Raw genomic sequence first — 16107 nt, forward strand, 5'->3', positions numbered from 1 at the left:
TAAACTGAGTGCATTCATTTTCGTCTCCTGTTCGTGCATCACCGGTGTGTCAAAGACGCCTTGCATTTCGGTAATTTACTTACAACAAATACTACATGAAACATACCAGCAAACAAAACTACGTGTAAGATAAAACGTTTTCAAAAATTTATCAAGTGAGAACTGGTCATCCAATTGTTTTGGCGGGCGATCCTTAGAGGTCATGGGACCCTGTATATGGAATTCTATCCCTAGAACCGTCAGAGAACAACTATTAATTCTTTTTAATCGAAACTAAACCATTTACTTTTCACCTCTGCCTATTTTAAATCTGAGACATACTTTATGTTTTTAGCCCTAATGTATAATTTTGAAAATGCCCTATACAAAGACCATCTATTATTATTATTATTATTATTATTATTATTATTATTATTATTATTATTATTATTATTATTATTATTATTATTATTATTATTATTATTATTATTATTATTATTATTATATTAAGAAAAACCGCTTAAAATAAACTCTGATTGAGGCTGGTCCCGATTTTTCTGCACTCTAAACCATAAGTAATTTAAAACGTTTAAGATAAACTCTGTCGGTGAGCGAGTCCGGATAATATACTTTTTTCATGGCAATGAATTTATTTAATTAATAAGTAATTTTTATAGCACAACATAACAGAACGCGCTTGCGAATGATTTCTATTTCGCTATTTTTAAAAATAATGAATTTAATAAACCCAAATCCTATTTTCAGTCCCTTAAAGTAAGATTATTAGATATTTCTTTACCAATAAGGTGTAAACAGCTTTATTTTGAGATGAATATCCACGTTATCTGTAGTTAATCATTAATTTATGAAAGGTTTGGCTTTTTTATCATCATAACATATCAGTATCAGACAGCACTAAGAATTACCTTTTTTTTATTTTTATTTTTTTTTGCGCCGTGCGCTGACCCCTCAACTGACCCCTTCAATATCACCAATGTCACTGAAATAAAAGATTCTATTACTAAGAAAATTCGATTCGTTTGTCAAATGAAAGAGGCAAATAATTTTCAAATAAAAGAAGCAAAGCGTCTCCTTTGATGACTTGACAATAACTTTTAATTTAGAACTGACGGCCTCCAACAATAAATGGAGATGTCTTTTTAATTACGTCAAACATCACAAGTATCGCATTGCAGGATCACGATCAGACTACAAACATCTCCAGCATCTCGGTGTAAGTTATTAACGATGTAACCTTGGTTGTTACATGCCTGTTTACTTGTGTTTTGTTTGAGTTTTTTTCGGTGGATTTTGTTGATTTTCGCTTGCTGTCGGAACCGTGGATTATTGATGAAATTCAAGAAATAACAAGTACAGTTATGAAAAGTTGAGACGTGAGACATTCGTGTTAAGATAGATTTTCTTTGCCTTTAAAGCTTATTAACATTTTGTTTCGAAGAATGCCTTCGGGGTTATGATTGATTCCGGGTATTATTTATCCTTGTCTTTAGATAATCTTTACACTTGCTTTAATACAATCTACTGTTGATGGTTCCTGTTCCCAGTTGTCGTTTATTTTTATTTTTACCAAAAAAAAAAAAAATAAAAAAAAAAAGAAAAAAATCACTGAGGAGTAAATTCAATTTATGAGATGCCATAATCTGTTCAATTTTTCTTCATTCATACTTGTTCTATAAAATCCAGTTTTGGATTTGTCCGATTTGGCACGCAGTGGCTTTTAATGTTGATTTCCTTCTTTTTTTTTTTTAATCAATGAAGATCTGCGTTTCATCAGGTTTGGAAGTATTATTCACTGAAAATATTCTGAATTTCGACCCCTTCCAAATGATTCGCCATTTTCAAACATTTAATTTGTGTTTTCTTCGTCTGCTAGGGTGTAAATTTTGCCCCCCCCCCCCCCCCCCCCCCCCCCCCCCCCCCACCCCCCAAAAAAAAAATTTTAAAAAGCCACAAAAATTTTGGATCTGTATTCATACGCACCAAAAGATTATTTTAAATAGCCACTCAACTGTCTTTTTAAACCTTATTTTAAGCCAATAAATTTAGCGTGTAAAGAGAGCGCGCGCCCACTTATCTATCTGGACTCTCTGGGTTCATAATGATGACTGAGTCCCATAATTTGCTTTTCATAGACTATTAAAAGCAAGAAAACCAGCAAGATGAAAGGACGGAGATTACGATAAAGATAAGCCAAGGCGCAAAATTAATTTGTCATATTGTTAATAACTTAAAACTAAAACACATAATGTAATTTGGAGTCCTTAGAATTTTATTAATTTGAATAATTTTCTCCTTTTAATTTAATAATGCCAACAATCTATACTTATAGTTTGTCATTTTATCATAACATATAATTGTGATCGTTGATTTGGTTTTCAGCCATGTTTTCTCCGTCTAAGGCCAACATATTTCTAGGTTGACACCTAAGGTCACAATTCTTATGCGCTGTTGTCATTGGTCAAAGAAAAATAAGCAGCGTAAAACACATTTAACTTGACCGTAGAGATAATTTTCACATGTAATGATATTAAGCAGACGTAAGGAATGCGCAGACATAATTTGTCATCGCAGAGTGCGGGCAGCCAACGTCATTGAGGACGACGCTGAATAGAAAGTAAGTAAGTAATGAAGTAATGACAACAAAATATCAACAAAATCCAACAAAATATTTGAGTGGTCAAACCCTAAAGCCTCTACTTGGCTTAAGCAAGGCAGACACCAGGGGTGATTAGATTCGCAAAGATTAAGCCAAACCAAATATGAAAATAAAGTAAACATAGCATAATTATAAGGATTCTTTTATTCTTGTGTTTGGGATTCCGAACAGGTTTACACTAGTGACTGGGGAGTAAACGATTACGTTCCCGAACCTAAACGTTCGACCAACGACGTGGAAGAAAACCAGGATCTGTCCTCAGACGTCGCCACATGACGTTTGGTGCGCGAGTTGTTAACGTACGTACACATAACGTATCGGCTCTCAAACGATAAACTTCGTGCGAGAGATAGCGTGTATTGTTTGTCAACAAAGCGTGTAATTCTTATTTACCCGACATTCGTACTGAATCGATCGTGACGAAGGAATGGAAATGAGATTCTGCACACGGTACTTCAATGAGTAGCTTTGGTGATCTAAAATTTTGACGCGTTCGCTCTCGTCTTCGATCCAAATCTTTAACACTTTGGTGACGAACGGAAGTTTTTGTGTTTTGTTTTTTTACGTTGGGGGGGGGGGGGTAAACGAGGTTCTAGTTTCACGTCCGCCGGGCGAAAAGGGCTTCGTTGTAGACGCGCCGTGTGGCTTCGTGGTGGAAAGCAGCATCGATCAATACATAGAATATGTCAGTTACCGACAGCTGTTGGCTCTTGTCACCTTCTGGTCGATAAGTTCAAACGAATGGGGCTTGAATTTGCACACGATACCGATTAGGTTCTCGATAGTTTTACAAGTTCTCGTCAATCCGAATAATCTGCATGCCTTGAATGCAGCGAGAAAATTGGAAGCATGTTTGGAATTCAAAACTCAAGAGTGTAAGAATCCTGTATTATTTTCTATTAAGGTTGGCATTGACAGAAGGCAGGAGGGCAGACGCCACCCGCGGTGTTACACTGCACTTGGCAATAGTACTCTAACTCGCCAACTCCCTTCCATGAGTTAATGGCAAAGCAACGGTTTAGTTGTGACGTCACAGGGGCAGGCTGGGTAATTCTTGGAGCTTTTGTTGTTGGGGGTCGGAAGAAAGTGGTAGGTGCGGGTGTTTGTGGATTTGTGGCGATAATAGGGGGTTGAGTGGTTTGAGGGCGGAAAAAAGGCGTGGTTATTATCGGTCGAAATGTAAAAACTGGGCGTGGTGTTGTCTGTGGGCGGAAAAAAGAAGGCGTGGTTTGTTTACTTTGCTGTCTAGTGCTGTGGTTTACAATAAAAGGGGGAAAGAGTGTAAATGGCTTGAGTGTTATTTGAGGCGATGGTTTGGTTGTTTGAGGGTAGAAAATATTTGGAATGGTTACAGGTTTAGGTGTTGTTGTCGTGACTATTTGTAGCCGAGATGTCGTTGAGGGAGGTCGGTAGATCGTGGGTCTGGTGTTTGAGTGATGTACGGGGCGTTGGTGCGGATTGGTGCATAGGTGAACGGAGGGTTGGTGCGAATAGGCGCGAATGTAACCGGCGGATTAGTATGCACTGGTGCAACAGTTGGGTTGACGAGCGTTGCGGCAGGATCACGTGATATGGGAACAAATCCAGCCGGCAAAGTAACCACAGCTCCGCCATTGTTTGTTGGTGACGTAGTGAAAGGAGGTTGCGTTACGATTGGTTGTTTAGTTGTGATGGGCGGGGCTGTTGGGAGTGGAGTAGTAGAGGGGGTAGTGAAGAGTGGGAAGTTAATGGGCCTCATTGTAGGGTAATTGGTTCCATAAGTCTGAACGGCATTGGTATAGTGGGGAACGGTTATGGGAGGGAAGGTGATGATGGGTGCCGCAGTTGTTTGAGGTCGTGGGGTTCCAACTGTGGGCTTGGTCGTTCTCACGGGTGCCATGGTGATTGGGGCTTGAGTTTGGCCGCCATTGTTACCGGAAGTGATAGCTATGTCGGAGCATCCGTAGAATTCTTCTTGAGGGCCACATCCTCGACAGTTTGTACCATCTTGATCACGCCCATAGTTGTTACCTGGGTGGGTAGATGGGAAAAAATACAGATAAAATGTAGGAAAATTGGTAATCAAAATTTTTTATGCCATTTGAACAGAGTGAATGGTTGATCGCTATGCGTGTATTGAGGTTAGAAAGGTGTGTTTATGGATAGTTTGGACATATGAGTGCAATTAACGAATCACGGTGATATTTCTACCACTGAAGGGGTAAATTACTCTAGTGCAGGTTTTAGGAGGCAACTGAACACACATGTGTTATTGGAATACTGTAGAATATTGTAGAAACAATGACTAAAAATACTGACTAAAAAATACTTTTATTACCATTCTCTCCTTTTTTTATCGTCACAGAACACGTAATTTTCATCAAGCTTCTGCTAAAATTATCCTTAAGTTTTCCATTACTTACATACTTATCCGAGCCAGCCAATGAACTGAGCTCTAGCTCTTTGGTCTGCGCTATGACGTAAAAGTTGGATGTCGTCTGCAGTTGTTCCAGGCGAATATTTTCAGTGTAGCCAAAAAAAAAAAAGTTTTAAACCGTAAACTAAACGTAGAGATGAAGATGATGTCACATCGACTTCTTACAAATTGTAATCCAACTGTGTATCTTAAAATTTGTGTAATGGCAATATTGACATTTTACAAACAAGAAAGAAGGAGGATCATGTGCGTCTTGTGGTATGACCCTCTCCTTCGGGATAGGAAGGCCCTGGGTTTGAGTCCCGAGGGGAGCACAGTTGAGTCATTGGAAAAGGCTCTTTACTCACATCCTCTCGTCGTATTCAGGTGTAAAATGAGTACCTGGTGTCTCTGTCCGAAAAAAAAGTAATATTGCCTGATAGGCATCATTTCTCGTCCTATATGTTGAGTGTTGCTGTTGGCTAGGGTCCCATTGTAAAGCGCCTTAAGCACGTTTAGAAAATTATAATGAACTATATAAAAGCTTAACATAAGACGTAATAGGAGGAAGGGAAGAGAAGGTGATTAAGAAACCATACCCGCTCTCCATTTCCACTGCAGCACACACTGGGTACATGTGACTCCTGGAGGAAGCAGAACATCTACATAGACAGATCGTTCCTGGGAACCCAAAGCGTACCGACTCCCGCTACCTTCAGCCAGTTGTAATACGTTTCTAGTAATGACAAGAAACAAAGACATTAAAGGATGTTATAGTCATACGGTTAAACAAAATTATGATATGGGGGCAGCGTGGCTCAGCGGTACGGTCTTTGCTTCGTACCCCGAAGGTACCGAGTCCGATCACCCGCCGCGGCGCTGTGTGGCCTTGAGCAAGTCACCTCGCCCTAACTCAATTTGCGCGCTGAACTGAGGCTGACGCCTGGGTTCTTCTAGTCTTGGAATCGACCATAGAGAAAGATTTTCTCTATGGGATGAATAAAAGGAATTTTTTTTTATTATCTTTATAATCTGGATGAATAAAGTATATCATTATTATTATTATTATTATTATTATTATTATTATTATTATTATTATTATTATTATTATTATTATTTTTATTATTATTATTATGTTCAGGAAGATGCAGGAGGAGAAGGATGGGAAGTAGTAGTAGTAGTAGTAGTAGTAGTAGTAGTAGTAGTAGTAGTAGTAGTAGTAGTAGTAGTAGTAGTAGTAGTAGTAGTAGTAGTAGTAGTAGTAGTAGTAGTAGTAGTAGTAGTAGTAGAAGAAGAAGAAGAAGAAGAAGAAGAAGAAGAAGGAGGAGGAGGAGGAGGAGGAGGAGGAGGAGGAGGAGGAGGAGGAGGAGGAGGAGATCAAGAAGAAGAAGAAGAAGAAGAAGACTTTCAACATCGTTATACAAAAGAATTATATCAGCACCAACAATATCATTATATTGACAACAATAAATTCATCAATAGCAATATGAATTTCAGGTACGGGAAACACGAACAATCATACGGACAAAACACACACCAATACACACACACTCACTCACACACACACACACACACACATATATATATATATTATATATATATATATATATATATATATATATATATATATATATATATATATATATATTATTTAAAATATTTACCACAATGTTTGAGACAGTCTACATTAATGTTTCAGGCTCAATTTGCCATCGTCAGGACTGACGATGGCAAATTGAGCCTGAAACATTAATGTAGACTGTCTCAAACATTGTGGTAAATATTTTAAATAATAATAATTCGCTCCATTACTGCATGTCGAGCACTTTTCGTACCATATTTGTATCAAACACAATTCAATATATATATATATATATATATATATATATATATATATATATATATATATATATATATATATATATATATATATATATATATATATATATATATATAAACGATAACCGCCTTCAGAATCCTTACTTATCAAGACAGCCCTGTGTGACAGGAGTGGTAGGAGATCCATTTGGACACAATCTGAATTCAAACCAGCCCTCGTGATTGGCTGTCACCAACACTTTAATCGTGACCTTTTGACCTTGACTGTACGTCCGGGTTATAATTCCCTTTCCGTATCTGAAACGGGTAGTAATATAGAGAGAACTATTTTAAAAGGTGCATTCAGACTAGTGTAGATCTCAACCTGACTTTTAAAAATGTTCTAAAAATTGAGATTTTATAGCACAATATCCACTAAACGTGCTCAAAGCGCTTTACAAGGGGTCCATGGACAACAGCAACACTTAACATGGAAGATGGACATAACGACAGTCAAATGTATAATATAGTTTTGGGAGATATTTTTTCTCGTTGTAAATCATCTTTTTTCATGTACTGTTTTATTTCTTGTTTTAAATGTATAATGTAAGCATTCGAGTATGTTCCTCTTAATTAATTGGATCATGTACTTGTGTTTAGATTATATTTTAGGTGATCTAAAACGGAGTAGACTGATAGCCTACTCTTGGAATCTACATTTACTTTGTTCCCTATTCGTACCATTCCCCTTTGTCTTATTTTTCCTTTGTACTTTTTATTGTAAGAGTTCTTTTACTATCCCACATTCTTCCTTTTTACAGACGCTGAAATGACCTAAATCTGACCCTCTGTCTCAAACGATTTCTTCAACCTACGTGCACTTATTTGCAGGTCTGATAACCCAATTCTTTTTGGGCTCCTTGTTGTAATGTGGAAATCTCAAAAAATGACGCAAAATATTGTCCATTACATAAACGTTAAAGTAGGCCCATAAGTGGATTTGGTTTGTCAGACCTGCATATATGTACACGTCGGCTGAAACCATTATCTATGTCAAAAATTAGTAAGACCATGAATTTTAACCAATTAAATCACAAGATTTAAGACACACCCTCAATCCGATGATGATGGTGGTGATGATGTAATGATCTTTGATGATGATGATGAAGATGATGATGATGATGATGGTGGTGATGATGATGAAGATCTTTGATGATGATGATGATGATGACATATTAGTAGTATTAATGATAATGTTGACGAGGAGGATGATGACGACAATGAGGACACTTACTTTCCTCCAGATTCGTTGTCCCTGGGTACAGCACTTTGATAGGGGTCACCACAAATGCCACACTTGCCACTGTTCAGGACCCAATGATTCTAAGTAGAATAAAAAATAATAATATTATAATGACAACATATGACAATACGCCTCAACAGTCGTAACGTCACTTCCCTCGTAATGACGCATGGTAACTTAGTAACTGGCTCTAAACTATCGGAACAATGGCGGGCGCCCTTATGAAATATTACTCCGACGAGCATGATAATGTGTATCCAGAGGAGAGAAACATTATAAATATAATCGTTGACTTTTATACGTTCTGATCACACGACATATGAAAAGTTCTGGCCAGCGTGAAGAATAAAAAGTACCAATTTTCTTTGTTTGAACAACGCTGCTCGCCGTTGCTGGGCGACGTGACATCCGACTATTGAATCCAATACGTATCGATATATCGATATAAATGATATTATCGAATCATATCAATTTTAAAATGCCATATCAATATCGATATAATATATTATGGTCGCAGTTTACCAGGGCTGCCGGATGGCCACATTGGCCACAATCGGACACACAGAGAATGATATCTTCATTTCTGGTTATTATATATTTCGAGTGACGAAAAATCGTATCGTATAAATATCGACATTTTGTGATATAGACCAACACTAATGACATTAATGCCGTCATATAGTAAATGGAAGTAAACGCCAACGTAAACAAAAATGAGCTATGTATAGATAGTATGCGCTTGGCTAAGAAGCTCACAACATTGCCTTCCGGGAGTAACGGACCAACACACAAAACTATGTGTTATCTTGGTCGTTTATAGTCTATTTAATACAGTTTAGTGAGAATTACTAATAAACGTGGATGGCAAAAAAACAATAACAAAGACATGAATGACGTCATCTTCATTCTATCTATAGATATAGTGAAATTGACGTTACTCATCTCTTTGTTATTGTTTATAGATAGTGTGCGCTTGGCAACGAAACTCACAACATTGCCATACAAAACTATAGATGGCATAAAGTTGACGTCACTCAGGTCTTTATTATTGCTTTTTGCCATCCGCGCATATGAGTAATTTTTACTAAACAGTATTAACCAGACTATAAACGTTCGAAGTTACACATCGTTTTGTGTGTTGGTCCTTTATACTTCCGGATGGCAATGTTGTGAGCTCCTTTCCAAAGTGCATACTATCTATATGAAGACCTTTAAATGTTTATAGTCTGATTCATATAGCTCAGTGGGAATTACTCACAAACATGGATGGCAACCCCCCCCCCCCCCCCCCCCCAAAAAAAAAAAAACCCAAAAAAAAACCAAAAAACAAAACAAACAAACCATTAACAAAGGCATGAGTGACGTTAATCTATCGCCAGCCATTTTTATCATTAGTTCTCACTATTTTAACAATCAGACTATGAACGTTCATGGTTACACATAATTTTGTGTGTCGGTACGTTATAAATATCCTGCTGGTGGTAATACCCTGTGAATAATTTACTTAAACGCATAGCATCAATAGCTATAGATAGTATGCAGATGACGTCACTCAGGCCTTTGTTATTGTTTTTTGCCATCCGCGTTTGTGAGTTGTTCTCACTAAACTGTATTAACCAGACTATAAAAGTTCATGGTTACACCGAGTTTGTGTGTTGGTCCGTTATACTTCCGGATGGCAATGTTGTGAACTCCTTGGCCAAGCGCATTCTAGCTATAGAAGGAACGAAGTTGACGTCACACCGCACTTTGTAATTGATTTTATACATTTGTTGGATGATTAGTTCTCACTAAATTTTATCAATCAGACTCAACCTAAAAGGTTCAAAATAATGTTGTGTGTTTGTACGTTTTATGTGGCTTGGCGGATATTGTGAGTATTTTACCTAATCAGTGGTTGGATTGATGACAATGACAGTAAAAAAAATTATTATTCTAGTCCCGGTGTTGTGTCTCAGGTAAGGCAAATTTCACAACTACCCCATTCGACCCGGATGTGAATGAGTATCTGTTTATAGACAGTGGCGGGAATTATAAGTGTTAGTGCAAAAAAGGAGGTATAGCAGGCGAATTGTACTGTATGAAATAAAAATATGCTCCCATATGACCTGTTTGGAGGGGGCGGAGTAAATTACTACTACCACTACTACTACTACTACTACTACTACTACTACTACTACTACTACTACTATTACTACTACTACTACTACTACTACTACTACTACTACCACTACTCTACTACTACTACTACTACTACTACTACTACTACTACTACTACTACTAATAATAATAATAATAATAATAATAATAATAATAATAATAATAATAATAATAATAATAATAATAATAATAATAATGATGATGATGGTGATGATGATGATGATGATGATGATGATGACGATGATGATGATGATAATAATATAATAATAATAATAATAATAATAATAATAATAATAATAATAATAATAATAATAATAATAATGATAATAATATTAACAATAATAATAATAATAATAATAATAATAATAATAATAATAATATATAATAATAATAATAATAACAATAATAATAATGATAAAAATAACAATAATACTACTAATAATAATGATTAATATTATTATTATAATGATGATGATGATGTTGATAACAATAATAATAATAATAATAATAATAATAATAATAATAATAATAATAATAATAATAATAATAATAATAATAATTAAAAAAAAAAATAATAATAATAATAATAATAATAATAATAATAATAATAATAATAATAATAATAATAATAATAATAATAATAATAATAATAATAATAATAATAATAATAATAATAATAATAAATATCTCAAGTTATCATAATCTAGTTACACTTACTACGCCTTTTCTGGAGCAAATATTACGGCAATTCTTCAAAGTAAGTAGGCAGGATCTATAACATGCCTAAAACAAATTCGGCGTTATCCAGCGCAAATTCAACTTTCCAAATCAAATTCGTTATCCCTTTTTGTCAGACTAATTTACGACACAAAGTTGGAAACTGGAAACCGGTACTTCTGTATAACTGCGTCACTTGGGCGTTGACAAAATCCGAAGAAGAACATCTGGATGCCTTTCATCGCACACAGCTAAGAAGGGTACTGGACATCAAATACCCAAAAAAGATCTCAAATGAATCACTCTATAAGATCACAAAAGAAAGACCAATCTCCCTTGACATTTTACAACAACGATGGCAACTTTTCGGTCACATACTACGCAGGGACAAAAACATACCAGCGAACCAAGCCATGTCGGGATACTTCCAAAAACACGGGAACCTTTTCAGAGGAAGACCGATCACAATACTCCCTGTGATCCTAAACAAAAACCTCACAACACTTGGACAAAGCATTAGTCTCATAACGGCAGGGGACCTTGAAAATCTGAGAACCCTAGCAGAGGACCGGCAATATTGGAGACACCTCACACAGGAAATACTGGAAACAGCCAAGGCGACCCGATCTTTCGGTCGAGACGCGAAAGGCATCTAAGTCAAGTAAGTCAAGTCAAAGTTGGATAAAATTCATACGTTTTAAAGACTTATAAATATGAAAGTTTTCCAAATCACATTCACCGTTTCCAGTGCAAATTCAACATCAAAAATTGTATTACAGGGATACAATTAAAACAAAATGAACAAAATAATCACCATCAACATCATCATCATCATCGTCGTCGTCGTCTTCATCGTCATCAACATTAACCTCATCATTCATCAGCCTTCTGTCCATCAGTCCACGGCCAAGGGAACTCACTCTGATTATGTCAACAAATTTGTCGCCAGGGAAACCCAGTTTATCGTCTGCTACTTGAACTTCCGATTACTGGTCAATAACACAGTGCCTTTTTACTTACGATTTACATCAAAATTCACCCAAAGCAAGATGCCGAGGCAACCTTACAACAAAATAAAAGATGAAGACAAATAAGGTCTGCATAGCTGTTTTGACAGAGGTGAGGATTACATTCTATTCGCTAAGCAAATGGGAATAAATCGGTCCGCTGCTTACTCCATAGTGAGAGTGGAAGAGAAATGAAAATGGCCCGATCTCAAAATAACTTGCGGAGGCCTTCCGAGAGCTCCCCGTGTTAAGGGAAACAACCCAAAATATTCCATCAACTAACCCTAGAAAAAAAACCCATAAAATCTAGATCTAGTACCTTTAACTAACCCCAAAAGGCAAAACAAACATCTCTTGATGTTGATCACATTGTTGTGATTGTGCATAGGTTTGAAAGTAAGCAATTCAATTACAACTCAACAATGAGCTGATATCGATTTAAGTAATCAGATTTGCACGGCAGTACAATACCGTACATGGACATTTAACAATTGATGCTTCGCGTTTAAGTAAAATTCTCACTATCTCTCCCCGCCAGATGACCCGAACCAACACACTAAACAATATGTAACCATCAACGTTTATTGTCTGATATGCGTTAAGCTAATATACGTTTACTCACATCATCCCCAAAATCGTTAGTTTTTCATGAGAAATCCTTTGACCACCATGCCCCCCGACTGTGGAACTCCATCAATATTGAAACTAAAAATAGTGAAAATCCACTTATCTTTAGAAAACGGTTAAAAACTGAGCTTTTCTGTAGGGCATATAATTTGGACTCTTAGTATGTATTTTATTATAATATATTATGTTATCATCGAATTTGTGTGGTTTTAACATGCCAGTTCTATATTTGTATATCATACATGATGTGTTGATGTAAAGCGCCAGTGAGCAATTCCAAATTGGAACTAGGCGCTATATAAGTTCATTATATTATTATTATATTATAATCCGCCAGCCGAATATAATATTCAAGCGCACAAAACTATTTGAGACCTTTAACGTTTATTATAGTCTGATTAATACAATTGAGTGAGCACTACTCATAAAATGGCTGGCTAAAAGCCAAAACAAAGGGCTGAGTGACGTCAGTTTCGTTCAATCTGTACCGGAACTACTTTTATCATGGGTTTGATGTACTCGGAATCCATTGAAAAATGACTCACGTAAAATCCTCCACAGTTGAGTTGATTCTGGTTGTAGTTAGGGGGTGTCTTAAACCCTTCTTGCCACATGCTAGAACGGGACGGAGGGTCCACCAAATGACCATGACCTTGGACTAACCGGAAGTAACACACTAATAATACTACACATGTGCATATTATGCACGACAAATCGTTATGTTTTAAACTCGTAATCATGTTGATTCGTGTGCTGTTTTGAGTAACGCTGCACTCGGTTAAATGAAGCTGGATATTCAAGAGATTTATAACGATCCTTTAGAAACAATGAACGAACAGTTTTTACAATTTCGTGGCTCGGACAAGTTCTTAAACATCCAATATGGATGATCAAATTATTCGGACAATTCTTAAAATAATTAACCAATCAAGTCACTCCTTTTATTTCAATAGGGAAAGAATTAAAACATTCACAAAATTAATTAAAATATATTTTACTGCAGACAGAAATCCTTAGAATGGGAAAATATTTTCAAGTTTCAAAGCATTAAACTAAATTAGACATCGGAGTATAAGTGACGTGTTGTCTAAACACCAAATTAATTAAAAGAATTCAAAGTTCAAGGCAAATCCATTCTCTGTTAGGATTCAATTTTTCTTAACGTGTTCATTTATGTCCAGATGTCCACATGTCCAAATGCGCTGATGGGTCTTCGTAGATAACGGCTCCACTGAATTTTATGTTAGATATCCTGGACGATTTTACTCAACTATAAATTGACCGTTCCGTGAATTGATTAAATGCTTTTCTAATCCTTTGGACGGTAACTTGAGAATAAGAAACGAAGTTGACGTCACTCAGCTCATTGTCATTATTTTTAGGCCGCCTGTAAGTGATTAGTTCTCACTAAATTATATCATTCAGGCGACTGATGCTTTGCGTTAAGCCAAAATCTCATAACATTTCGTCAGACGGATATAACGTATCAACACACAAACTATGTGTAACCTTAAACGTTTAAAGGTAGAACAAAGTTGACGTCATTCACCTCTTTGTTTTTGTTTTTAGCCAGACTTTTTATGAGAAATTCTCATTAAATTATACCAATCGGACTGCTGATGCTCTGTAGATGCTGCGCGCTTGGATAAGAAACTCACAACATTGTCATCCGAAAGTATAAGGGACCAACACACAAAGCTATGCGTAACATTGAACGTTTATAGTCTGGTGAATGCAGTATAGTGAGAATTACTCATAAACATGGATGGCATAAAAAAATAAACAACAAAAAAAAAAACAAGAACAAAGACCTGAGTGACGTCAACGTCGTTCTATCTATAAACGTTTGAGGTTACACATTGTTTTCTGTGTTTGTACGTTATATCCGGCTGGCGGATGTTATGAGATTTTAAACTAAACACACAGCATCACTAAGGAACGGATGTCACTCGGTTCATTTTTATGTTTTTAGACCGTCTATTAGTGATTAGTTCTCACTAAATTATACCACTGAGACAAAAAACGTTAAAGATTAAATACAACTTTGTGCATTGGTATGTTTAATTGGCTGGTAGGTGTTGTAAGTATTTAGGCTAAACGCACAGCATCAATTCGCAGAAATCATCAAGGCCTGAGAACTTATTTTTAGTTTTGTCACCACGTTTATGAATAATTCTCACTTTACTCTATTAACCAGACTATAGATAGTATGCGCTTGACTCAGAAGTTCACAACATTGCCATCCGGAAGTATAACTGGCCGACACACAAAACTGTGTGTAACCTTGAACGTTTATAGTCTGGTTATTACAGTTTAGTGAGAATTACTCATAAACGCGGATGGCAAAAAAAAAAACAATAACAAAGACCTGAGTGACGTCATCTTCGTTCTATCTATAAACCTTTAAGGTTACAGTGTGTTTGTCCGTTATATTTCCGGATGGCAATATTGTGAGTTTCTTAGCCAAGCGCATGCTATCTATATCAGGCCTTGTCAAGTTGATAAACATCCTCTCGCTCATAAAAATGTTTTTGTGATTACGTTTTATCAAATTCTCTCAACGAACAATTGATGCTATGCGTTTAAGTAAAATACTCTCAATGTCCGCCAGCCTCATAAAACGTAACATCACACACACTTATGTGTAACCTATAGATAGTATGCGCTTGGCTAAGAAGCTCATAACATTGCCATCCGGAAGTATAACGGACCAACGCACAAAACTGTGTGTATCCATGAACGTTTATAGTCGGGTTAAAACAGTTTAGTGAGAACAACTCACAAACGTGGATGGCAAAAACAATAACAAAGACCCGAGTGACGTCATCTTCGAACTATCTATAACGTTTATTGATACATTGCGTGAACATAAAATACTCATAACATCCGCCAGCTGGATAAAACGTACCAACACTCGAAATTATGTGCAACCTTTAACGTTTATAGTCAGATTGATAGAATTAATAATTTAGTGAGAATTTATCAGCTGTCAGGCTGCATAAAAACAATAACAAAGTGCTGAGTGATGTCAACTTCATTCCTAACGTTGAAAGTAACACATACCATCAATACTCAAATTCTATGTATAGATAGTATGCAGATGACGTCACTCAGGCCTTTATTATTGTTTTTGCCATCCGCGTTTGTGAGTTGTTCTCACTAAACTGTATTAACCAGACTATAAAAGTTCATGGTTACACAGAGTTTGTGTGTTGGTCCGGATGGCAATGTTGTGAACTCCTTGGCCAAGCGCATTCTATCTATACCGACTTGACATTGAATAAGCATGGAGCTCCTGAGGTTCTCGAAGCGGATATATGGTATTGTGGTATGACACTCGATTTCGGATATGAAGGTCCTGGGTTCGAGCCTCGCTCGGCGCATAGTTGAGTCATTGGAAAAAGATCTTTTCTCACATTCTCTC

General features: G+C 36.3%; 1 protein-coding gene across 3 annotated transcripts; it reads right to left on the minus strand.

The window, feature by feature from the left end:
* Positions 1–2248: 2248 nt before the first annotated feature.
* Positions 2249–13916, minus strand: LOC144958682 (uncharacterized). 3 transcript variants are annotated; one of them, XM_078890816.1, is made up of 6 exons: positions 13847–13884; positions 13229–13621; positions 8164–8252; positions 7035–7187; positions 5651–5787; positions 2249–4666 (listed from the first exon to the last, which is right to left on the minus strand). In XM_078890816.1, the coding sequence occupies exons 2-6, from the start codon at positions 13421–13423 to the stop codon at positions 4032–4034; spliced, it is 1209 nt and encodes a 402-aa protein (XP_078746942.1). In that variant the 5' UTR covers positions 13424–13621; positions 13847–13884; the 3' UTR covers positions 2249–4031. The 3 variants fall into 3 exon arrangements, with proteins under 3 accessions (XP_078746942.1, XP_078746941.1, XP_078746943.1); XM_078890815.1 differs by having other exon boundaries at positions 13229–13916; XM_078890817.1 differs by lacking the exons at positions 13229–13621; positions 13847–13884 and adding an exon at positions 11864–12027.
* Positions 13917–16107: the final 2191 nt, after the last annotated feature.

This window comes from Berghia stephanieae, chromosome 13, assembly GCF_034508935.2.
Source record: "Berghia stephanieae isolate SIO BIC M18660-M18661 chromosome 13, UCSD_Bste_1.3, whole genome shotgun sequence".
NCBI lineage: Eukaryota > Metazoa > Mollusca > Gastropoda > Nudibranchia > Aeolidiidae > Berghia > Berghia stephanieae.

What these genes read in the sequence shown, in the direction of transcription:
- LOC144958682 (XM_078890815.1), bottom strand. Translation starts at nt 13,423, where the DNA reads ATGATTACGAGTTTAAAACATAACGATTTGTCGTGCATAATATGCACA. An exon ending in TCAACTGTGGAGGATTTTAC is followed by an intron (nt 8,253 to 13,228) that starts GTGAGTCATTTT and finishes TATTCTACTTAG; the next exon opens with AATCATTGGGTCCTGAACAG. An exon ending in GACAACGAATCTGGAGGAAA is followed by an intron (nt 7,188 to 8,163) that starts GTAAGTGTCCTC and finishes TACCCGTTTCAG; the next exon opens with ATACGGAAAGGGAATTATAA.